Below are 26,639 nucleotides of genomic sequence, written 5' to 3' on the forward strand. Positions count from 1 at the left end.
ATATATATATATATATATATATATATATATATACATACATAACTATTTCAAACAAGATCAATTAAAAGATGTAGCCACACTGTTGGCTGTTTTTAACATCATAATACTTAATATTGTTTATATCAAATTTAATTGTTATTTTTTGTGATGTATGGCATAAAAAACTTAGTCATACATAACACATGGTTTTGTTCTCAGGTAAACAATTTGTAAATTGTTCATAGTTTGATTTTTCAATGTTTAAAAGTTATATTTAAATATACATTTAAATTTAATTAATTTGAATGTATAATGTAAGCTATACAGATTTAAAGATAATTCCAAAAAGATATGCATTATTTATACATAAATTCAGACTAAATCAATGGTCTGCTCAGTCTACAGCTGTGACCTTAGGAATAAGTTCATGAATCCACGTCTTTCTACAAACACGGGAGGTGAATTATTATTCTGATTTGGCCCAAAAGCTACTTGCAGTGGTTATTGTTTTTAAGGTCCACTTGAATCATTACTTTCCAGTGTGTTTTCCCCATAGACTGTAAAACAGTTTATAAGATAGAAATAACTCTAATTTTAATTAAACTCCAGTACAATAGGTGGCGGCATGCATTTAGTGTGCTGCCCGCCAGTAAACCCATTTGATGAACAGGAAGTTGTAGGGCCATATCCGCCTATGATATGCACACATCACGGCAGGCAGACGAGTTGCTGGAAGACTGCGGGTAAAAATTTTTTGCCTAATTTGAACGTTAAAATGTGTTTAATCGTGACTACAGTAACTTTGTTTTTCTTCTATACAATAACGTTAATCTTTTGACAGATTAAAGTTATTCGTCACTAGCTAAGGATGCATGATCTTGTGCACATCGCTCGCGCTAGCTGTAACTGTATCTCGCGCACTTCGCTCGCGCTAGCTGTAACTGTATCTCGCGCACTTCACGCAGCGTATCTTATATGTATGTACGGTTAATATATATTAATACACGTAAGTTACTTACCTCAAATTTAACTTTATTTCCACTGGTTTCGCGAAGAAAGTGGTGTAATGGACCTGCGACGTACTATGAAAGCTAAAATCCACTAAAATATGATAACTAATGTAACGTTACCTATGATATGAACGCGAATACGATATGAAAAATCAAACAAATAAGTAACTTATAGCTATAAACCTCGTATAAACTAACTAATCCTATTCACAAACACGTATGAACAGCATATATATACACACAACTTAACTAACGTCAATTAAGCTACGAAAACTACCTATCTAATTATCAAACTGTACACTATAACTAATATAAATACTATATATGATAACTATAACTTAACCTATGATGAAATCTAAATGAATCAACTAACTTATCTAACAATTAACTACTTAAAATACACGCAATTTATGAAAAAAATACGAAAATCAATAGGAGCTCGTCTATATCCACCACTGTCTTTCACCAACAAACGTTAATTCCGTTATGTCAGTTATAAGTATCTCTCACGAGGTGCATTCAAATTTGTGTATTCAAATGTATTTTATCCCTCTCTTAGTCAAAGCTATAGGTCAGGACATAGCTTTTGGTTTGGCTGAATTTTAATTGTGACAATTCATCAGTGCTAGTGTTTTTTTTTTTTTCTTCTTCTTCTTTCCCTATTAAAGGGAAGTTTGTTGCTTTTATTCCAGACTCAACCTTTTTGTAAACCCACAGATGACTATTGTAATAATAATGGAGGATTGTGGTACAAGAGAGCATTTACACTTAACCTAACAATTAATGCCTATTAATCTAATTTGTTTCTGTGTTCCAGTCCCTGGTGTCATAGTTTACTTCCTGGAGGAGGATGCTTTAGGTAAGCAAATTCAAATGACACCACTACCTGAAACGTTTGCTTTCTTACTATTTTAATAACATATTAGGGCTGCAAGGGTATTATGTATCTGTGTAAAACAAATGGAAATGGGGTGTTCAATACTGAAACATGAATTTATTAAAAATCTTAGCATTTGTTTTAACACCAGGGCTTGACATTAACACCGCTTTGGCAGGTTGAATTTTATATACCTTACATTTTTCAATGGTAGTGTTTTAAAAAGGCATCTGAAATAATAAAACTAAGTGCAATCTAGTGTTGGCAGTAATATTGATTTTTCGATACATATTGATACTGAAATATCTGAAACTCTCTGGCAGAAAAGATACAAACGATACCAGCTGCGTGTTCTCGCTCTTTAATCTCTCCGACCATGAAGTTGACACACCAACCCTTTACTCACTCATTTAATTTGCTCGGATTAATGTTGTTGGTGGTACAGGGCTTGAATTCTGGCGAGGATTGCGCCGTATTGAGCAAAATTTTACTCATTCCTGCAGATTTTGTGCTCACACCCAAAGTGCACTTCACTGTGATGATCCAATAGTTCAAATTATCATAGAAATCAGCTCTTGATAGAAACTTGACGCTTAAAATAATGTAAAAAAAATAAAAATTATCAATTACATTGTTTCAGTTACTACGTGGTGACAAGTGACTGTTAAAAAATGTTTTTGTTATTGAATTATTTATTCAAGAGAATGTAGTACTGTATGATGCTTCTGAAATAAGTCAGAAAGTTGTGATGAATTGTTTTTGTAAATGTTACTTATACAGTCTTGTAGAATCGCAATTCTTAAAAAAAAACGCAATACATATTGTATCGCCATCGTAATAGTATCAAATAGGGAGATAGGCGTATCGTCCCAGTATAATGGGTATATATATACCCATTGCTGCTGATATGGTGCTAAATCATACATAAATATAGATTGTTTCATTGTAAAATCTGTTCACTTTGGACCTATACAGATCTGAGATATTATTTGTATTCACACAATGCAGGTCAGACCAATGTGGCTAGGTGAAAAAGACGTACTATTAAAATGTACTTGAGTATGTTTTTAGTACAATACAAATATACTTGAATGCATTTTTAATAAATTTTACTGTACGTCTTTTTCACCTACAATGAGCAATAATTCATTATTTGGTCAACTGTTCTTTAAGGACACTTTTACAGCAGTATTTTTGGTGTTTGACATCACAGAAAAGTGTTGAAATTTTTTTTGAAGTACATGAGAACAATTTTTGTCTGTAGTGACAATATTCTTTTGTAGTTTATACCTTTTACAAAATGTTTCAAATGAACAGTCACATTTATTTATTTTTTATCAAGCTTGTATTCCTGTTTTTTATATATATATATATTTGGGCTCTCATATTATTCAGATTTTTTTTTAAATGAGAATCATGTATTTCCACCCATCCATTATGCATGAACTGTTATTCATATTATTTTTATTTTGGGACAAAAATACCTTACTTTGCAGCCTGACCAACAGTTTGTCAATTGAAATGATGGGTGTGTAGAATGTGAAATTGCCGAAGTTTACATGAGGATGCATGTCTTACCTGTATCTTTTTCATTTTTCTTTTCCAGCAATTTCAGCATTGGACTTGTTCCCATCCTTTTTGGTCGCCTCTCCTGCACTTGCTGTTTGGAAGTCATTGCTTGCATCTGATTCAGGACCTGTCATTCTGCATTTCTGTTTTCATTCGCTTTGCTTACATTTTGAACCCTTAGCAATAATAAACGTTTTCTATTTGGGCTATAGTTGTACATTCAAGTTTGTTTTTTCTTAATTGAATGTGTTTGTGTGGATATGCAACAATTATTTATTTTATAGTACTTCATTGATGGAAATTTGCAAAGATTCTGAATTAAAAAAACACATTAACATTGTTCTTAATTTTTATTGTCATTGTTTTAATCAGTTAATCTATAACTGCACAATGGTGGTGCACTATTGCCTGATTTTGTGTGCATTGTGATTTAGATTATGCAACACATTAAATTGACCCTAATTAAGTCATATAGTAATGGTGGTGGAAATTATTTAATGAAAACAATTGCATTGTATCATATCTTTTTATTCATTTTAAATAGTGAAATCAGGTTTAGTTGGATCATTGTAATACAATCAGTAAAGGATCAATATTAAGGCCATGTTTTACAGAATATTGAGTAGTTTCTAAACCATTCTTAAGAAACATGATTTGTTACATATAACTTTTTTTTTTATTGGTAAAACCATTTCCACAAATAGACATAGTTTTCCTTACATTACTATGGTTTAATGCATTAAAACCATAGTAATGTCAAAAAAAAAACATTACTAGGTAATTGGGCGTCCTTGGAATGCCCTCCAGCGAACGTTATAAACCGGACCAAATGCGGACGTTCTTGGAATGTCCCCCCGCGAACGTTATAAACCGGACCAAATGCGGACGTCCACGAAACGTCCCCCGCGAACGTTATAAACCGGACCAAATGCGGACGTCCACGGAAAGTCCCCCGCGAACGTTATAAACCGGACCAAATGCGGACGTCCACGGAATGTCCCCCCGCGAACGTTATAAACCGGACCAAATGCGGACGTCCACGGAACGTCCCCCCGCGAACGTTATAAACCGGACCAAATGCGGACGTCCTCGGAACGTCCCCCAGCGAACGTTATGAACCGGACCAAATGCGGACCTAAGTAGACGTTCACAACGTCCGGGGGACGTCCCCTGTTTGCTGGGTATAGATACTCAGGGGTGTAAGTAGTCTTAATATTCTTTTTTATATACACTATCAGTTTAATAAGCATGAAAACCCAATCATGCATGTTTGATGGGTTGATGCATAAGATTACGGATAGGGAGAAACTATAACTGAGATCTATGGAAATAACATGGCAAGTTCTGATATAATGAACACTCAAGCAATGAATTGATAATCGTCTTTCCATAAAACTTACATATGAACAGTCTGGATCGACTACCGCAAGAGGTTAATTATTCACATGTGGCATTTGAAAGAACAGCTTCCAAATTTTGACTTCTCCAATATTCAGAGCTCAGCCGTTGCTCTCTTAGTTAATTGCTGCTCCCATGTGGCCGCAATTGTAAATAAGCACAGAAATGGTGTAAATGGATATGTAATCTTTTTATGACTCTGTGGTACACAGGCAGTGCTTAAATCTTATTTAATGATAGTCTAAATTGTGAGCAATAAAGCCACCTTTTCACTACATCCGACAAATTTGTACTTTGTAGGCCTACTCCCCATTTTGAATTATTTACATCTATAAAAACAGTAGTAATAATAATAACAACAATAAGAAATACAGAGTGATTAATCATGAATTTAATCGAATTTATCCATCTGCTTAACAAAATCCCACAGTAGCCGAATGTCAACAAACTCAGAAAACCAAAAACCTTACGACCTTTCTTAAAAGCTTCCTTTTAATTATAAAATGTTTTATATGTCTCAAAAGGACTGCGTGCTCTGACGCAATTCGCAAGTGACTTCTTGCAACGAATCCAATCTATTGCGAGCAAATTGAAAGTTCACTGCAACTACAACTAGGGGGCAAAAATGCGACAGTCGTGAAAAGGCAGCTTCACTCATGGAACAAGCAATTATTGCTCTCTGTTAAAGGAATAGTTTGCCCATTAGTGAATATTTGTACAACATTTACTCATTCAAACCTGCATAACTTTCTTTCGTGGAACACAAAAGGTCGAGAACCATATGGTGTTAGTAATAGTTGACTCAATGATGAGGGTCGTTATTTTCAGTGAATCATTTGAGTACTTTTCTGTTCTTCACACAAATCTATCATACGGCTTCAAATGACTGGGAATATAGCACGGGACTACTTTTATGGTGCGTTTTGGTAACTTTTGGAGCTCCTGGTCGCTGTATACTAATGATGTAAGGACAAAAGCAGTGGAGACATTCTTCAAAACATCTCCTTTTGTGTTCCATGGAAGAAAGAAAGTTATACAGGTTTGGAATGACATGATGTGGCATAACTCTTCCTTTTAAAGGAAAAAGAGACACATAGAGACAAGCCGTGTCCTTTGAGAGTAGTATTCTGATTTGAAAGGAAGAGTGACAAAGAAAGAAATGTTTTTATATATATATATCATTCTGTTTCCACTCTTTAGTAGCTGAACTCTGAAGACCAACTGGGGTGATCAAGCCGTGTTTTATTAGAAACAAAACATACAATACTGCTAGAAATGGCTCATAAATATCAGAGCGAAAAAGGCAACTTTAAAATTCCACAAGTCTGTGATTGAAATGAGGCTCTCAACACTGCACTGAAACAGTAACCATCAACGGCGACACGAATGGGGTCTAAAAATAAGCAATTGTTCTGCGCTGTTGGCTAGAGGCAGCATTGATGCTCTTATGCTAAATAGGCTACAATGGCACTGCTTTCACCTTCCTCGACTAGGCAAACAAAAGTGTCTGCTGCAGGTGTGCTAAAACAAAACCTAATTTTCTCCCTCTGTTCAACATGAGGTTTCAGCACAGAGATTTATAAAGGTAAACATCAGATTTAAAGGGATAGTTTACCCCCAAATTTAATTCTGTCATTATTTACTTATGTTGTTCAAAACCCAAATGCTGTTATTTTGGCGGTAAAACCAGATAGCTGCATAAAGATTCTTAAATGACTATGACATTCAATGAGGACAAAAATTTTAAAATGTGTCTGTAATACTTGTGCGCTATATTCGTCTTCTGAAGCCATCCAATAGTTTTGTGTGAGGAACAGATTGAAATTTAAGTTGTTATTCACTGATGATTTTCACTTTAGGCAACATTCTGCACCATAATCCACTTTAAAAATGATGCGTCAACATCACTGACGTCAAAACGGCATTTAATTCTGGACGTGAACACAGGCAAGGGAAGGGTGCAATACTTTATTACTTAAAGATTACTGAAATTTAAATATTTTCCTCTCCCAAACCCAAAGTATGGCTTCAAAAGACTTGGAATATAGCATACGAGTAGTCTAGACTACTTTTATGGTATTTTAATGGTGCTTTTTTTTAATTGGGGGTGGGGGGATTGACAAGCTCAGGTCAGTCTGAACTGTTGTTGTATGGCAAGTGTGTAATAATTCTTAAAATAAAAAAAACAATTAATGGAAAAATAACAGCATACAAGTATAAAACAACATGATGGGACTTTTGTGAGGGGGTAACCTATTTCTTTAAATATGTTACATAGCAGTTACATAGCTAAATAAATTTGTATTAAAACGGTCCTGATGCATATTCAACATGTAGTGTTAATCAGGGTGTGGCGTTGGTCTTTTTTATTTTCATAATACATTTTTGAAAGAATTACATTTCATGATCAACTTGACTCTCTTTTTAAGGATCTGACATCTATATATGCATAATATAAATGGGGAAAACTGAGGACCGGGCTAATGTGCCCCGCTGCCTTTGTGCTTCTGGGATTAGAAAAGGAACAATGTGATTGATGAGCGGAGACTCAGGGCTCTTAGGCAGCGCTGGACACAGCCAGCTTTTTCAAATGATCCATGAAGACCTGAAGACTCACATCATCTGTCAGAATGGGCGCACCAGACTCCTACACAAACACATATAGGAAGTGTGATTCAGGGTTTCTGCATAATGATTTTTAGAAACCATTTTGATTCATACTGACCCTCTAATGAACCTTTCAGACAAATATGTAAACCCGTTTGATTGAATTGAATATCACTTAAGCTCACAAGCAAGTTTTACTGTAAACAAGAGCCAGTACAACATTTTAAGAGAAAAGAATAACTAGAAAAATACATATTCTCTATTGAAATGTCCATTACTTTTGCAATAATTCAATTTTAATTATTTCCATGGCTCTTCCAGTCCTGGAAAACACAATTAAAAAATTCTGATATTTCTAGGTTTTTCATGATCGCTGGAACTCTGGTGATTCAGTCAGCCATGGTGTTGGTAGTACAATATTTGAACAAGCTCAGACATGTTTATATGGTTATACAACATCAGCCAATGTTACAGTGGACTCCTTAATATTTCTCACAAAGGAAACATGTTTATGAACTACACAGCACTCACCTGACCCCATGCATACATGTTGTTGTGTGTCTGAGAAGGATTCACTTTGGAAAGCAGGAAACGGGCCTGGAAAGAAAGGTGTGTAGAAAAAAATTGAATCTTGGTCAAATTACAGACCCTAAACACAGCACACATGGTGTATTAATATGCAGAGCTGCAGCCAAGTCTCAATGGCCCATTAAAGTCATTTAATCACAAGCTACGTTTAAAACCTCTGAGGGCGAGTTTCTCAAGCGTAGAAATTGATTGAAGAGCTGTCGGAACAAAACTTTTTTTTCTCAGAAATAGCACCTTGCATTTGGTCTGTAATTAATCAAAGCTTTTGAAAATGGAGGTTGTATTTTGAAAGCAATTTATAAATATTTACACCAACTAAATAGGAAATTAGTTGACTCCAGACAGGTCCCCTAAGCAACCAAATTGGTCCGGTTGCTAGGGAGGGTACGGTCACATGGGGTAACCTCCTTGTGGTCGCTATAATGTGGTTTGCTCTCGGTGGGGTGCATGGCGAGTTGTGCGTTGGTGGATGGTGTGAAGCCTCCACACGTGCTATGTCTCAGCGGTGACGCGCTCAACAAGCCATGTGATAAGATGCGCGGGTTGACTGTCTCAGATGCGGAGGCAACTGAGATTCATCCCCTGCCACCCGGATTGAAGTGAGTCACTATGCCACCACGAGTGCATTGGGAATTGTGCATTCCAAATTGGGGCGAAAAAGGGAGAAAAAAAAATTTAATCAATAAAAATGGGAAAATAGTGTTAAAATTGTTCTTTGCAATTGAATCTGTGGACACAACAAGGTTCTTTTAAACTGTTTTAAAACATACAGATCTGGCTTTATAAATCAGATGAGCCAAGGTCAAAGCCGCTGTGTAATAGCCAATTTACACACATCTGTAAACACACATTTTATAATAATCTGCCTTCTGTTTCACTGCTTGCAAACCATAAAAAGCCTACAGTTAGGCAAATTAACTTTATTAATTGGAAGAAACATTAAGATTATAAATATAGTTCCATATTTATCGACCATTGGTGTAGGGGCGGCTGTGGCTCAGGTGGTAGAGCGGGTCGATTTCTGGCCCACACGACTCCACATGCCGAACTGTCCTTGGGCAAGACACTGAACCTCAAGTTGCTCCCAATGGCAGGCTAGTGCCTTGCATGGCAGCTCTGCTGCCATTGGTGAGTGAATGTATGGGTGAATGGGACACAGTAAAGTAAACAAAAGCACAGTAAATTGCTTTGGTAAACTCAAAGGTTAAAAAGGCGCTATATAAATGCAGACCATTTTTATCATATTTGATCATTTATTTGAATTTTAAGCCATTATATGCAAAAATATGGGCCTTATGACAACTTGTTTTGGGTAAACTAAGGCCACATTGCATATTTCCTTCATGGAAAATGCATTGCAGCAGACTAAAATAGTCACTTGTGAGGTGTTGGGTGTTGCCTTTGAAGGCAGCTCACTAGGATTTGGAAAGAGCTTGTATTGAACGGTCTCTCTTGTCTTAATGCTTTTCTGTTTTTTACATTTAGAGTAATCTTTACCAAGATTATATGGACAGTGATTCATGAGCATGACGTCTAATATTACTTTTAAATCTAAACTGTCGATGCACTTAAGAAAATTTTGGCTAAATCTAATTTTAGTTTAGTTCGGGTGTAACTGGTGGCCCAGTTAAATTTTTTATTTCATTCAGTTTACTTTTTAATCCAAACTAAAAACAAAGAAGAATTTTTATTTTAGTTTAATATTTAATGTTGTATTAAGTAAAAAAAAAAAACAATTTAGTTTTTAGTTACATTTTTACTACAGCTGTGAATAAATAAAAAAATATTTAAATAATGAATCGCACAGTTTTCTGCGATTAATCATGTTACATGGTATATTAAAACAAACATTAAAATATAATCATAAATATATTTACTTTATACTTTGTCTCAAAAAACTTGCAAGAAATTGGTTAGTCATGATTTATTTAAATTATTTTAATGTGCATGTAAATAATTAAAACAAATTTGCAGATAAGAGTTAAATTAGACACAATTTGTCAGGTATAAATCTTTGATAAAATATACATGCCATAAAATCAGTGGAGATGCTGTAATTAAAAGTTGGGGAAAATCTTCTGCGGTTTTCCATTGGACTTTTTTAATAATAGGATCAAATGGGCCGATTCAATTTATATCAGGCTTTATTGGTAAGATAAACTTAAGTGTATACTACCAATGCATTAGAAGACACTATACACACAGATATAAAACTAATTGAATACTGCTTAAGTTTAAAATCTCAAAACTATAATTTTCTCTGCAGCTTGCCCATATCTCTCCCACACCTGGCTCACACTTGCAGGTGAAGTCTTAATTCTCCATACAGTAAATCAGCTACCATATTTATTATGCACGGGACATGCGTCACGTGTAATAAATAAGCGTGTACTGCTCCACACAATCAGTTTCTGTACTAGGACGTGCAGTTGAGTCAAGCATGTACCTCCTGGAAATTTGTATATGCCAATTTTAGCCACAGGAAGGGGGGAAACATTAGTAAAGTTTCAGAAAGTGAAAAAAAAAAAAAAAAAAGTATAAAGTATTGTGTAAAATGTTTGAACACGTTAAACTGTTTATTTTGTGGTTTAATTTGGGTTAGTTTTCAGTTTAACTGACTGCTAAATATCTAAGATTTCAAGAAAACATCTCAGAATTTCAGAAATTATAGTGTGTTTTACCTGGCTGCCTCCATGCTCCGTGTCTATATAGCGTGGCATGGGGAATCGGGAGTGTAGAATCTCTTGGGCATCGTCTACTGGAGCCTGCAGCAGATGGCGGAAGTTCTCATACTCGGGCATTTCCTGGTATCCCGCTTTACGCCACTGAGACACTGTCTGCAAGAGGTAAAACACTGTACTGGATCTCTCATAGGTCATCAATATCTATTAAATCTTAAACAGTATCTGTCAGGTCGCATTTTTGAGCTGTGATTCTAAGGGAAAATCTCTCTCCATTATGTTGCACTTCATTAGCATGTACTTCAGCAAGACACCTACAAGTGTTTCATCAGAAAATGTCTTTCCGCTGATACGCAGCCAAGTTTGAAATTGTTTCAGTGAAATATTGGCTCAGATTTCATGTGTACAGATTATTTAACAGTTCAGAGCAAAGCAGACTGCATTCTTAATTATTAAAAAGACTTGCCGTTAAACCAATGTCTACTAAGTCACGGGGTGAAAGAACCACAGACCCCAACCAATCTTAAGCCAATCCAATAAAGCAACTACTTTGTGATTCAAGATCTCACCTCTCCATGGTAGATCAGAATCTGGAAGAAAGTGTCCATGAGGAGGATGCGGTCGGGCAAGATACTGCTGCTGTCCAACAACACAGGCTACAATAACATGAAACAAAGCTTGTTAATGGACTGTCATTGTCAATTAGATGCTGTGATAAACATCTTTCCTTGAACTGTCTTCCCTCTGGTCAGAGTATGAGGAGAAAAACAGTAACTGACATAAACCCTCCATTAAAAGTAGATGAGAATACACACGTCAGTTTGAGTTCCTCAATGTACCACCATCCTGATGCTCTTTATTTACTCCGTACTTCTGAACACAAGTACAACAGACCAATGGTTCTCGACTGTTTTTTTTCTTCAGGAACCACATTTTACATTGGACATCAAATGGCAACCCAACACAATAAAAAACTGTTTATTGTACAAAAGTAAACAAAAACGTCAAAATCAAACATAATTAATATTACTATGAACTGCATAGGTCCAACAATTAATAAATTATAAAAGATGACAGACTGAATAGAAAAACTGACAACTTTGTAAATGTATAAACAGTAGGAGTGTGATTTAAAAGATGCTAAAAACACTGGGCTAATTATTGTATTATTATTAGCCACATTAACAAATAACAGATGAATTTGCACTAAAATATATTTTTTCTTTACAGCAATGATCTGCACAGACTTTGAGGTACATTTTTGTGATTGGTCTCATGTCTTGCAAAATATTTAAAAGACGCCAATGATGTGGGCTTGAATAAAAATTTGAAAACAAATCTGAAGGCACACTAATTAAACAGAACACAGTTTAATCTGTTGAGTCCAGGGACTTAAAGTACACAGTCATCATGACACTGCTTTTAAAAATCAACACATGAAACACTGTGAAGATTTTAAATACTGATATTTCAAATTATTAAGCTAGTTTGGCTGTCTATTTCTATCAAACTATTACAATTTATTTTATTTACAGTGGTCCCAAAAACAGTGCTAATTTCTTTTACGTTTTAGTCATAGTTTTAGTATTTTGACGAAAATGTCCTTTAAACTTATTTAATATTTTGTCATGTCAAATTCATAAATTTTAGTCAGGTTTTTTTTTTTTTTTACAGGGCTCTGACCTTTTCTCTGCTGACATCTCTATTTTGCCCTGACTAAATATTTTAGGTATTGATATAGTAAAAAAATAATAATAATAATCTTATATTGCTGTTGCGTTAACTACAAAAACATTTGAGTTGTAAACCTTAGACAATGGCCAACGGTCAGACTGCTCATTTTTTTTTTTTTTTTTTTTAAAACAAGTTCACGATCTGAGGTGGTTGCATGATGATGCAGCCTTTAAACCTTGGGATGTGTATTAATTTTCAATAATAAATGAACGATCCTTGTCCACTACAATTTGGCCACTAGATTTCTACAATGTCGGCATCACTGAATCCAGACATAAAAATAGCATTAGCTATAAAATGCAGAATTTGACATATTTTGGACCAAAAAAAGAAAGAAAAGTGTTCAAATTAATATTGCCCTATGTCCTCGAGTGCAAAAGGCTGCGATTTTATTAAATAAATACATCATATGAATGTGCTGTGTACTTCAAAATTAATATGTGTAATGAACTTAATAAAAATAACTATTCAATAACCACAATATACTGTACATCATGACCTCTCGTGTGATTTACTTAAATACTACACCAGTCGGGCAAATAAAATGACCTGGTAATGTCCTGTGCTTTTGAAATGAGTGCTTTGAAATGAGTGAAATTTTAGTCAACAAAAATGTATTCGTTATAAATTTATAACAAAAATCTTTTAGTTGATGAAGATGTGCAAAATGGACAAAAAATTGTGTCAAACTTACAAAACAGGTCAAACTCTAAGCAAATATTTAATTTTTATTTTTAAATAAATACATTTATAAACATTTCTAATTTAAACATATAATACATAAATATACATATTGTCCTTGTTGAAAAAAGCTTCTGAAATAATAATGAACCCTGAGCTTCTGAAATAATAATGAAAAGACTGAAGTATTAGCTACTTTTTAGAGGTTAGGCTTCAGGCTTTAGAGAGATAATTAAGGGCAAATTACGCGTATTCTGAATTGTTCATCATTTAGTTCCAGATGCAAGAGGTTCTAATTAGTGTATAAATAGGATGCATTTGAATGAGGTATTCACCCTGTTTTGAAGCGGTTCATTTTGCCGGTGTTGGTGTGTTCAATTTAAGAAGTTCAAGCAGAGAAATCCCCAACATACTGGATTAATGGATTCGATGAATCCTTACAGTATCTAATATCATCTTCTATTCAGATTCTCTAGATGTTTCTTCTTCTGTTTATATCTTGCATTTTTAATGTCTTGCAGCATAATTTTTATCTAGTCATATTTTCATCAACAGTATGCTTTAATAAAATTGCTAAATTACAGTCATGACGTGCCTTTTTCTAAATAAAAAAACCCTTTCGTCAATGAAAATTTTCATCTAGGATTTCGTTGACGAGATTAACACTGCCCAAAAAGTATTTTGACACTTAAGGCACATATTCAGAATGTATGAATGTCCCTGCATTACAGAACCAAATATCAAACCAAGAGGCATTTTTATAAAAATAGCACAAACTCAAAATGTCTCAGAAAAGTGTAGTTCAAAGAAAAGGTCAATCATAATTTGTTAGCAGATGCCACTTAATATTTTGTTATTCAATGCATTTCAAGTGTGGCTTTATTGTCCAAGTACTTTTCAGGCCAATGTGTATTATTTGAGCTGTATATAACCTCATCTAAAACTTTTATAAGATTCAGATTATATATATTTATATAAATTATTTACATTTTGGCAATATGGGCCAATTATGTCTGATTATGTGTTTTGTGTATTTAAATTTAACACACGATTTTCCCCTCATGGTTTAAAAGTACATCCATTCTTCTATCCATGAAGTCCCTCATTAGTCAGTCGCACCACGCAAACAGGACAATGTGCAGTAAGTGAAAGCTGACATGAACTGCTGGTTTACCTCTGGTGGGCCACTGAATGAGTATGCATACAGGATGGGCTGTATCATTATGAGAGACTGTGTCAGGTCCTGCCTCATGAACTGGTGTCTGTAGTAAGTGCTTTCATCAGGACTGTTGTTGAACACTTGCAGGAATGAAGATCTTCTCAGATGGAACATAAACTGCCAAAAGACAACAGTGTAATTTTCTCATTTTTGCTTTGTTATATAGGTTCAGGTGAGACCACAGAATGTGAGACAGGAGGTGCATACCTGAGGATACAACGAGAATGTCTCGGAGAAACGGAATGAGTTGGGATCGTCTTTATGGTAATCTCCAAATTTCTGGCACTGCAAATGAGAAAAAATACCTCCTGTTTTTTTTTTGCAGCTATTTTCATTGTGGAACAATAATCAGCTTTCTAAAATACATTAGAAAGCTTGCCTTACACATTTCAGGCTATATTCAATTGTAATTTCAAGATAAAAATTGCATTATAGAATTCAGCAAGTATCTTGAATACCAATTAGTGTTGGGGCTGGGGAAAAATATAGATTTTACGATTAATCACATCTTCATTCGATTTTAAGGTTCTTAAAATCTCAAGATCGGTCTTTTGCTCTATGTGTAACCCTCTATAATGAGAGTAAATCAGTAGCATATGCACCCAAATATTTTTGTGATTAGCCACTGGCAGGTACATTTTCAGTTTTCACTTGCCAGTGTTTGAGTAGTATAGTGGCAAAGAAGTTCCGCACCAAGATCCTTTCACTGCACATTGAAACTTGCTAAAAGTTTGATTTGTTCCATGTAATGTGTGTCCAAAGATGAGATTCCCCCAATCCATTCGTGAATAAATAATGTCTATTTTAAAATTAGTGATATTCTTTACAGTCAGTTGTTGATCAAAAACAACAAAAATAGAAACATTTAATTCTAATGCGTCACAGCATGCATAAGGTAAGCTATTCAACTGCACACGTGTAAATATGCGCTCAACCAAAACACTTCTGTGAGAGACACATTGAACTGCTGCTATTCTTAAAGAGACAGTAACATTTTGGCAATTGTTCTACATATCAATGGAAATAATTGTAAATACAAATGATGCATGTAAACGATACACATGTTACAATAATTATACAGTACATACACTCACCTGTCACTTTATTAGGTACACCTGTACATCTACTTATTCATGCGATTATCTAATCAGCCAATTAAGCAGCTGGTGAAAGTATATGCATTATGCAATTACAAGACATCGTATTCAATAATGGAATTTGTCATTTTTTAAAAAAGCTCAAATGTAACCAAAATGGACATTTCAACTGAAATACAACCAAATTAATTGAATTGGGAAATCTGTATAAATACCCAGCCCATAATAGTGATGTACCGATATTGAAATTCACAATAATAAATGTTTTGGTTGATTACCAATATGACGGAACTGTACACATAAATACTAGGTTAAGTAGCACTTCACTTGGTACTTCCGAAAAGACAGGCTGTTCTGAAAGACTTACCAAGCGGATGAGTTGACGGTCCAGCCACCGCAAAACATCTGGCCCCTCCTCTGTTTCAGCCCTATAGACGGCCAGACGGGCCATGAGGATAGCAGAAGCCTCCTGGTCAAAAGATGCAGCGATGCTCTGTATCTGAATTTGAGCATCGGCCCAGCTGAAGAAGAGGATGAGGAGAACATGTTATTACCTTCTAACACAAGTATCTGCATCATCAATCTGATTCATCTTCGCTATTGGTATGACAAAAAAAGTATTTGAGGTTTATTCAAAAAGCAACATACACACCATTCATCAATTGGATCAATATTCAGTGTTCTTTAAGGCACTTAAAACACTTGAAAGCTAAAGTTACACATAATTCTTTGTCTAAGACTGAATTTACTCTTTGGAAGCACATTGATTCTCACAAAACAATGCCACGTTCTAAAAGTGAAATTTGTTTTATGTCTTCACGAGTTGTCATGAAAACTGGACATGATGGTTGAAGACAACAAATCGATGATATGCAGAGATTATGTCCAAACCGTGATAGTGGGAGACATCTATAAAGCAAGACTGTCACCATCATCCCAAAAACAATCTGGACTGTCAAAATGTTTATTTCCAATTCCTTCTGTTGAATGTCCTATAGATCAAATAGACCCCAAAAAGACTACACCAGGGGTCCGCAACCTATGGCATGTGTGCTAGCATTGGCACGCGGAGGGGTAATCACACAGCAATGGTGAGAGAGTAGACTATTTTATTTATTTAAATTCTACACATGCATTCCAATCTATATCTTGATGTAATCCTTCCTCATGATCCCACAGCGCGTTTTCATGAGCTGAATGGGTGGCTAAACAAAAAGTAAAAAAAATTGACGAAACTGCAGTATACCCAACAGACTCATGCAGCGCCTGCAAGCCAGTCACATATCAAAAGCCGACAGCGCTTCACTTTCTGTTAATCATCCGAGGAGTCAACACGCCCGCTATGCTTCGGTCAGGCTGCGCGGACGACAGCCTACATTCGGTTTCATTCGTTTCTTTTTGCTTTCAGAACAACACGTGGCATAATGGAAATACCACTATTAATCCTTGAGATTCCCAACCCAGCATATAGGTACACCCTCTTTAAACCATAGGCACACTCCAAATTAAATTACACTTAAACATAAACCCACATTGTATTTTCAAAAATATAATTAAACCTGGAAATAAAAATTTTGGAATTTGCAGGTGCAAAACACGCTGTGGGATCATGAGGAAGGATTACATTAAGATGTAGTTTGGAAAGCAGGTGTGAAAAACGTCATAATAAAATAGCCTGCACCTCTCTCGCTGTTGCTTGCGTGCTAGTGATTACCCCTCTGAATCACATACATGTGCATGTTTTGTTTTGTTATTTTGTTGGGGGGGGGGGGGTTGTCACAGACATTGACTAGGGACATTAAAAAATGGCACTCTACATTAAAAAGGTTCCCGAACCCTGGACTACACTGATGAATGTATTCTTCTACAATGAACAAAGTGGACACTTCTACAACAGAATGTATCACTTCTCCCTGTCTCAAAGCAGCTGACAAATTCAGAATAGCCTATGGCATTCAGGGTTGAAATACAGTAAATGTGTAATACAGGTGAAAGACTTACTTCCTTGCGATCGTAGTCACTCGGACACGTCTTTGCCCACTAGAATGTTGATATTGTGTTACATACTGTATGGCTCCACGGCCACCCTGTGGGATGGGAGCGTTGTGCTAAGGAAAAAGGAAAAGCAAGTGAAGATCGTTCAATGTTTTGTTCAACAATGTGCTGCAAGTTTAGGCATCTTCTTAACTGTAACACCATTTTCAGTGACATAAATGTTCAATTGAAAGCTACATACGGTTTGAAGTTTATTAAAAGACCAGTTCAGCCCATAATATAAATTCAGACATCATTTTTACCCTCATGTCATTTCAAACCAGTACATTATTTATTTATTTTATATACTCACTGAGCACCTGTAAACTTGGAAGACCTGTAAACCAACTTCATGACATTATCTATTCAGCCAATTATGTGGCAGCAATGCAGAGCATTAAAGCATGCAAATATGGGGGGGGTTAGGTCTCTGCGGAACATAATAACGGGTGTTTCCCAATCTGTGGGCGTTTTCAAACCGGGGTGAGTCTTTCTAAACTATCTAATGAAAGTAGGGAACGTCAATGTAGTAATCAGTGGGTGTTTCCAAACCAAGAAAGGTGTTTCTAAACTATCAAATGAATCTCACTATAGTAGGCAAATAGCCATCCCGGTTTGAAAATGCCCACTGATTGGGAAAAGCCTATTTTTGTTCTGCAGAGACATAGGTCTCAAATTTGATCAGTGATTTCGACCACGGCACGATTGCTGGTGCCAGATGGGTTGGTTTGAGTATTTCTGTAACTGCTCATATCCTGGGATTTTCACACACATCAGCCTCTAGATTTTACTCAGAATGGTGCCAAAAAACAAAAACACCTTGTTGAAGAGAGAGATCAACAGAGAATGGCCAGACTGGTTCGAGCTGACGGAAAGGCTACAGTAACTCTGACAACCACTCTGTACAATTGTAGTGACCAGAATAACATCTCAGAAGGCACAATATATCGAATATAGAGGCGGATGGGCTACAAAAGCATTAGACAACGTCTGGCACATTAGTAGGTCCAATAAAGTGCCTAATAAAGTAAAGTGTTACTAATATAGTTCAAAGTGTGTATCTACATTTACATTTATGCATTTGGCAGATGCTTTTATCCAAAGCGACTTACAGTGCACTTATTACAGGGACAATCCCCCCAGAGCAACCTGGAGTTAAGTGCCTTGCTCAAGGACACAATGGTGGTGGCAATGGGGCTCGAACCAGCGATCCTTCTGATTAACAGCATTGTGCTTTAGCCCACTACACCACCACCATCTATGTATGTTTAAACATGCCAAATTGAGACCAATTTGGTTGCACAATGTTTGTACAAAAAATGTTGCACAAATTTTTATGTCAGTGAGACCAAACGGAATTGGTTCTTGCGTCTCATAAACTGATCATGACGTCAAGTCTAAATATGTGAACGTGTGAAGGAGAATTGAGAGCTACAGTGTGGGCAAATTGTTAGTGAATGACTTACATTTTGGTCTGTTCCTTGCACAAAGCTATCGTATGTCCTCTAAAGAATTGGCATATAGCACAAAAGTCATATGAATGACATTGGGTTAAGCAAATTATGACCAAATTATGACCAAAATTAATTAAACAATTGTCCAGTGATCAATTACAATCAATTCTACATATTTCCATTTTTATCTATAGTCAATTATATAATTAAGATTCAATCTCCTGCAAATGTTGATCTATCAATATCAAAAACCAAATGTCCATTTAGAAAGAAAAAAAATTCAATCCAAAAATGTTTCATCATGAGTCATGACACGTGATTGCCCATATGACACTAAAACTGTAACATGATGTACCTGCGGGAAAGACTTAAGCTCTTATTAAAGGCACCGAAGCGCTAATTAATTATTAAGGCTTAAACCGCATTAGGGTCATGCTTCTTGGCAATTATACCCAAAAAATATTTGAGTACAAAAAAGCTTATAAAGTCAACAGCAGCCACAACAGAGAGGATATTGAATCTCAAGCTATATGTTTGCAGAGCAGCACAGTTCCAGTCTCCCTGTGTCCACAGAAACTGTACTTTCTAAATGTTAGATGCTTTATTCACCCCGCTACATCTGATTGTAGCTGTTCACATAGTTTTGGCTCTCAAGGCAGCATGTTTACTGTTTTATAACTGGCTGAGGCAGGTCCTGATAGTAGGGGGGGGCCGCATCACAAGTTGTGCTTGGTGAAGATCAGCATGAGTTCCACTCCTCCCATCCAGTAACACCTTCCCTGGAGCTTTGGAACACAGCACAGATAACGGTGACCTCATCTCTTCACAGCTACCAGTTTGATCTTAACCATTGAATGAGTATTTGGTGTTCACTTGACTGTAAATGCCTGCATTTGAATGCCCATGTAAACATAGGTGGCTCATCAGGATGCAGTGGACAGCGATAGTTTATGGCGTGCTGATGCTCGGTTCCAGTGTCTGCTCTGTGTTTGGGAACTGTGTATTACTGTTGGTGGTGTTGCTCAACAGGAACTTACAGACGGACACCTGGGCTCTCACATTAAGCTTCTGTCTGAGCGATCTGGCATTGGGCATCTCCATCATCCCTTTTGGAATCCATAACAGTCTCTTCCTTGTTCAGGGCTACACCAGCAATAGTGCCCTCTGCCAGGGCAGCGCATTTCTGTTCTTGTTGTTCCAGATCGCCTCGATCCATTCTCTCACATGGGCCACCGTTGAGAAGTTCACAGAGATTTGCTTTGCCCTCAGCCACACTGGGATCTTCACAGCACACAGGGCCAAAGTCATCCTTGCAGTGGTGTGGATGTATAGCCTCCTCAATGCAACTCTACCATTGCTTGGTTTTGGTAGTTACGGATACAGCAAAACAAAGTTCCTCTGTGTTCCCCGCTTCCAACCGTCCAGCATTGGCTTCAACATGCTCTTCATGGGACTGGGAATAATCGTTCCAATTCTGCTGATGTGCTCCATGTATGGATATATAGTGTATATAGCCAGAAACCAGGTGCGACGAGGGACGTTTGTTTGCAATGAGGACCACTGTTTCTATGTACCAGCCAATAATTACTTCAAAAGCTCCATAGTAATGGTGACAACCATAGGTAAGCACAATTAAAGCAGGGTAGATAAAGCACCTTTATTATATTTGATTTGCCACTGTTTTGGATGGTTAATAAGTGCTTATCTTTCTGACATCATTCTATTTAGCACATTCATTTTGCCATGACATATGTTGGATATACTCTAATTATGAGCTTATGACTAATAAAAAACATTCATGTCTTTGTCGATCTCGTAATTACAAGTTAATTACATGAAATCTCAGACTTCTCTCACTTGACCACAGTGGCATCTCGCAAATCAATCAAAACAGCAGCGGTTTCAACAGTTAGCAACCTTTAAACGCATTTATGTTTGATATGCCATTTTGTTATAGCCACCGTTACCTAGTGTGCTTTTTGTTCTGTATTTTATTTTAGATGTGAATTAATTCAAACGTGAATTAATGTAGCGATTAAGTATTTTGTTGTCATAAACAACAAAACATGCATGGATGCTCTTTGGCATTATGACCGATGTTTTATAGACGAATAATTTCTATGTTCACTGAACAGTTGCACTGCTTTTGCATGTGGTATTTCAGCACAAAAACCTGCAACTTGTTCACAAACAACCTGCAACCTAGTTCAAGGGGGCAACATTAGTGCTGAAATAGTGCTGCATCATTGTCATCCCTTTCCATGTGAATTAGGCTCATTAAAGATTGCACTTCATTCACAAAACTGTGCAGTTTGCCCTGGGCAAAGAAACATCATGCTACTATCACCTGAGCAAAGTAGGAAGTAACTACATTTTTATTAAAGATATTTGTGTACATTTGTGTACATCTATCATGGCAGCAGTAATTCATCAAATAATGATCAAATGATAGAGAAGAGTGTCATAATTGGTATTTACATCCATGAGAGATACTATTACATATTTTTCTTCTTAAAAAAAAAAGTTTGGTAAAAGAGAAAGAAATAGCAATGATCTAGATAGATTATAAAGGAATAAATAAAATAAAAATAACAAACGCAACATGCTTGAGAAAGTGTAACTCAATATTGCCATTAAACTAATAAAATATGCCAGTTTAAAATCATTAACCATGTCACATGATTTGTGTTTTGACAGTGTGCCTGCTTGTTTGCTGGCTGCCGTATATCGTTATCTGCTTCTATGAGACGTTGACGGGCAAAGAGAGCTTGCAGCCTGCCTCTGCTGTTGCTACATGGCTTGTGCTCTTCACTTCAGCTCTCAACCCATGGATCAACACCATGACACAAACGTAAGTGATGTTGAATGCAACCAACTCTTATAATGTATGTACTGTATTATGAAATGAGGATACAAAGGCAAGTTAAATCCCTACAACGCAAATAGGGATCGGCAGTATGACGTTATATACTGTGCACTGGTAGACATTTAACCAGTAGAAATTATATATACCATTTATAATTGTAGTGGCAGGACTTGTTTACATTATTTACACATGGGAGCAATAATACAAATAAGGGAAGTGTCCTAAAACGTCAAGATGAAGACTAGCTTTTTGTTAAAAAGGGCTGCGATTTAAAAAGTCCATCCCCAAGCATCATGGCTCCTTACACAAATTGCGGCAGTTCCAAGTTGAAATGTTCACCGAGTGCTGCTAAAAGCAAGTTAAATTCTATCCCATAGAAATGGTTTACTGTATTAATGCATGTCGAGTTTTAAATAAAATAATAAAAACAAACTACATCCTTATCCTAAACCTTCAACCTAAATCTAACTGATAATGTCATAAAAAGCAAATGTGACATGAAAAATGCAATTGCTGAAGCAATCATGTAATTCTGTGGTGCTTGTATGACACTTGCATCCTCTTCAGGAGTCATACTCCCATCCTTTTGCATTGCAACTGCAACTGCAACTGCAACGCTCTATTAGTTGATCTACTGCGCAATTTGATCATACTCCAACAAGCTGGTTATATAGAAATGTAGCTTGTTATATAACGCAAACAATAAAATTTCATATGCTATAGTAAAAGTGTTTTGATGTCATAAAATAATATTTTATGATGAACAGGGCGAAAAGTATGTGTTTAGGAACTGATAATCCGCTCTTTTACTCAATATTTGTGTAAAAAGGAATGAAAGTTGTTGTTTAAGCACCTCTAGAGTTCATTTCACCAGGAAACTTCTGCAACGTAATAATAATTTAGCAAAATTGTGCATATGGTAACGTGATTCTATGAGACCAGGCTGCTTTTTATGTACTCCGTATGACAAAAACTTGAAGAAATGAATAATAATATATTTTGGTTTACATCAATCAAGTTTAAATAAGTGAAAATATCCAGCCAGGTCTCCTGAGCAACCATATTGGCCAGGTTGCTAGGGAGGGCAGAGTTACCTGGGGTAACCTCCTCTTGGTCGCTATAATGTGGTTCACTCTCTTTGGGGCGCGTGGCGAGTTGTGCACGGACGCCACGGAGAATAGCGTGAAGTCTCCACACGCGCTATGTCTCTGTGGTAACGCGCTCAACAAGCCACGTGACAAGATGCGCAAGACACGGAGGCAAACGAGAATTGGGCAGAAAAGGGAAGAAAATAAAAACAAATTTAAAAAAAAGGAGAAAATAATTAGAATGATGTAGGCCTGTCTGCATTAAATACAGGTATTAAAGTATTTGATTGAATTCACTGGATTATTTAAATTATAAACCATTTTCACTGAATTTACATTAGAAATTAAAATAGCCATCATGAAATATAGACTACACAGATACCATAACATACAACTGCGAACACTGTGATTTAAGAATTTATCATACAGCTCAACACCAAATGCGATGATAGAAGACAGGTAGCTATAAAATTTAACAAAAAACAAGCTTTCTATTTTGGGTGGTGTAATCATGGATAGATATTACCCTTTTATTGTTGATTAAGGCTTTTCTGGACTGGCCCTTTACCTATTAGAAGTGGCAGCCCATATTAACACCTGTCGCATCCAATAACGTGTGGTAAATAAAACCTGACGGTAATCATAGATCAGGACTGAAAAAGGAAGGTGAAGGTAAAAACCTGTTGATGAAAAAATGCAATGGCCAATTTGGTCCACATCAACAAAATGAACATGTAGTGTCCTTGAGCTACACTATTGATATGTGGTTTTCATTTGGATTCTAAAGCTTGCGAGTATGTGGGAGGTTTACATGACCTTGTTTGTGTATCTCAGGAGGTATAGAGTTGCACTGCGCAGAAGCCTGAATAAAATCCGACAGATGTTTGAGAATCCTCATAAAAACTCCCTCCCCCACTGCACAACCATACAGCCGGGCCATGAGACCAACAGCTCCCCTTCATCAGCTCCCAGTGCACCTCTGGCACTACAGACAAACAATGGACCCCAACAGGACATCACACTGGCTTAAACTCAACACTCACTGGCCTCTGGATCCTGCCTTGGAGGTTTAAATAGCATAGAAATAATCAAGACTTACAGAAACTTGTCCAGCATCATTTTACAAGAGCACAATTGGACACTGGGTTGGCGGAGCTAACCAGGAGCAATTTTTACTGCTTATATGTTAACAAACTTCACAGAAGGACCTTCATGGAATACTGTGCCATGTTCTTAAAAAATTAAAAGACAGAGGCTTCTATCAGGAAGAGGATGTTGTATTTTTGTTTTGTTTCTTCAAAAGAAACCGTTAGGGTTGCACCGATGTATCGGCTGCCAATATTATTGGCCAATTATTGACCAAATTAAAACCATTGACATCGGTTAAGCATGAAAACGCTGATATGAAAAAACAATGGTTTGTTTATGATTAATTAGTAACACACTTTGTAAAAACTGTGAATTCAAATGCACAATCCAGAAATAACAATAGCCACAAGATGTAGAAGAATTAGCACTGAATATTAATTTTACAATAACTGTAATCCATGTTTGAAGAAAGTTTGCCCTCTAGTGGGTCATCCGTTTTTAAATTGCAAATATACAGCCAGTTTCAGACTGCATGTTAAGAAATATTCTGGGTTAAATACAAGTTAAGCTCTATCAAGTGGAATATCATCCACCTAGAATAGTAGTGGCCACTTCAAAAGGATGAATTGGACAACTTTACTGCACCAAAATCAAACTTGTTTTACTGTAAATGTATATAAATGTTCTTCATTTCTGCACATCATAGACTAACACACATTTTCAAATATAATTTGGTCAAACATATTAAACAGTGTTTAGTGTTACACTATTATTGGAACCTGAAAATGTAATCAACAAAGCCAAAATATACTGTTTAATAAATGGACTTGCAAGGCATGCGATAAATGTAGAATTGTGAGAGTGACGAATGTTCGAATATAAGCCTGAACAACAATGCAGCATGACTAGTTTTAATGCCAAGGTACATTTTGAGCAAATCCTAGAAATACTACACTTACGTACCTGATTTACGACCTCAAAGTAGAATGCAAGAGTAGTATTTGGGTCCAGTCCACAAATCTTCCACTGACTTGTGCCACCAGTTCCTATTTCCTACACGCAGATGTCAGTGTGTTCAGAATGTTAAATATATGTGAGGTAAACTGTCATATATTTGATTTAAAATGGATGTGCTTCTTACATTTTCTGACACACAAGGGCCTTTGGCGTTCAGTGAGACACACGGGCCAATTGCTCCAGATATTTTAATCTCTCTTGAAGTCTGAAATAATAGTTTAATGACAATAAAAGTGAATATATACATAGCAAAGCTAAACCAACACACACAACAAGATCACCGAAACATTTTATTTTCTGAGAATGACATAAGAATCAAAAGAAAAGAAAACCAAAGTACCTTAATCTCCAGAGTCCCTGCCAATGCCATCTTAAAGGCACCTTGCACATCCTTGGTGAAAACTCTTTGGAAAGTTTGCTTGAACAGGGATGTGTTGAAGGAGTCTGCCATCACCATATAACCCCTGTTGTTCACATACAAGCAAAAAGCTTCTCAAAATCAAGAAGAAACATTTGAGTGGCCCCAAGAGGTCAAAGGTTGTGTCTTGCTAATAACCAATCGTATTAAGAAAATACTTGTCTTCAAATATTCAAGATTTTGAACACTCAATCAATTAAAAAAATCCATACAAATAAAATAAAACAGTATAATGATGGAGGAGGAAAGTTTCACAATTCTTTTCACACATTACGATTAAAAGTTTGTTCAAACTGAAATGTAGGGGTGGAAATATATCTAAATATGTGTATACTGACTCTCAACATGTTTTTATCTGCACCAAAGTCATCTTAAATTGCAATCCAAATCAAAGATTGTTTGCATGCTAAAACTCACTAATTAAAAAATGTGTTCATTTTTCAGTCACTTACCCTGTGTAGTTGGTGCAGCACTTCATTTCCAGTAATCCTGTCTGGTCCAGGGCGCATGCATAAATATCAATGATGTGTCCATTGGTTGCAGCTCGGTTGGCCAAAGCTTCATAGTGCTGCAAAGGAATGAAAAACTACTTAAACCACATGAACGATAACAACAACAAACTCAAATGCATTAGGATGACTACATTTTGACCAGCATTCATCAGTAATGTTCTATTACATGAAAGTATGTCATTATTGATATGACAAAGGCATTTCATTTTTTTTTTTTAATTAGTACTGAAATATTAGTGATCTGCTGTGAAATGTCAAATTAGACAAGTAGACAACAGACATTAGTTTGATTGTAAACCTGCCAACGCACCTTTGTGCCATTTACATTTCTTAAAAACCCAAGTTACATCCAGATCTTTTTAATAAAATGATTGTTAAGAGCAAAAACTAGGAATTTTTACAAGTAATTTATGCAAACAAAAAGCACAGGAGGACTTACTTTAGTGGCTTTCTTCATGAACTTGGCATTGTCTTTCTCAATGTCATGCCAGGATCTAATAGGTGTTTTCAGTTCATCTCCTACCACCATGCCTGGACCCTGAGTGGCTGGACCCCCAATGAAAGCCATGATGCGAGCACCGGTGTTAGGGAAAGAGCACTACCACAAAAAGGTAAATGGAGGGGAAAGGCTATTTTAAGTAGCCGAATAAAATATTTTAAATATAACATTGTAATAATACCTTACTATTAGAATAGCATTTTACTTCTGCTACTGTGTAGT

The 26,639-nt window shown here is 36.2% G+C and overlaps 2 protein-coding genes and 1 long non-coding RNA gene across 4 annotated transcripts in view; 2 read left to right on the forward strand and 1 right to left on the reverse strand.

Annotated features, from left to right (window-relative positions):
* Positions 1-181: 181 nt before the first annotated feature.
* On the forward strand, positions 182-3,905 carry LOC127657266 (uncharacterized). Its single transcript, XR_007972259.1, has 3 exons — positions 182-722; positions 1,807-1,848; positions 3,473-3,905. It is a non-coding gene; the product is annotated as an uncharacterized LOC127657266 (long non-coding RNA).
* Positions 3,906-5,130: 1,225 nt separating this feature from the next.
* The window catches only part of LOC127657133 (protein transport protein Sec23A-like), a 28,006-nt gene continuing 6,497 nt past the window's right edge, over positions 5,131-26,639 (reverse strand). Inside the window, exons 9-21 of one of the 2 annotated variants that reach the window (XM_052145796.1) lie at positions 26,358-26,516; positions 25,859-25,974; positions 25,329-25,452; positions 25,113-25,193; positions 24,935-25,024; positions 17,442-17,548; positions 15,808-15,961; positions 14,551-14,628; positions 14,299-14,460; positions 11,279-11,365; positions 10,710-10,865; positions 7,972-8,037; positions 5,131-7,480 (exon numbers count right to left, since the gene is read on the reverse strand). In XM_052145796.1, the coding sequence (XP_052001756.1) occupies positions 7,391-7,480; positions 7,972-8,037; positions 10,710-10,865; positions 11,279-11,365; positions 14,299-14,460; positions 14,551-14,628; positions 15,808-15,961; positions 17,442-17,548; positions 24,935-25,024; positions 25,113-25,193; positions 25,329-25,452; positions 25,859-25,974; positions 26,358-26,516 (1,470 nt within the window). In that variant the 3' untranslated portion in view covers positions 5,131-7,390. The remainder of the gene's footprint in view (positions 7,481-7,971; positions 8,038-10,709; positions 10,866-11,278; positions 11,366-14,298; positions 14,461-14,550; positions 14,629-15,807; positions 15,962-17,441; positions 17,549-24,934; positions 25,025-25,112; positions 25,194-25,328; positions 25,453-25,858; positions 25,975-26,357; positions 26,517-26,639) is intronic. The other variant, XM_052145797.1, reaches the window with a different exon arrangement.
* Positions 19,577-21,783, forward strand: LOC127657134 (adenosine receptor A3). Its single transcript, XM_052145798.1, is given in 3 exon segments — positions 19,577-19,839; positions 19,842-20,550; positions 21,626-21,783. Coding segments are annotated over 3 exon segments (924 nt in total). The 5' UTR covers positions 19,577-19,782.

Source organism: Xyrauchen texanus, chromosome 16 (genome assembly GCF_025860055.1).
Source record: "Xyrauchen texanus isolate HMW12.3.18 chromosome 16, RBS_HiC_50CHRs, whole genome shotgun sequence".
In the NCBI taxonomy this organism is placed as follows: domain Eukaryota; kingdom Metazoa; phylum Chordata; class Actinopteri; order Cypriniformes; family Catostomidae; genus Xyrauchen; species Xyrauchen texanus.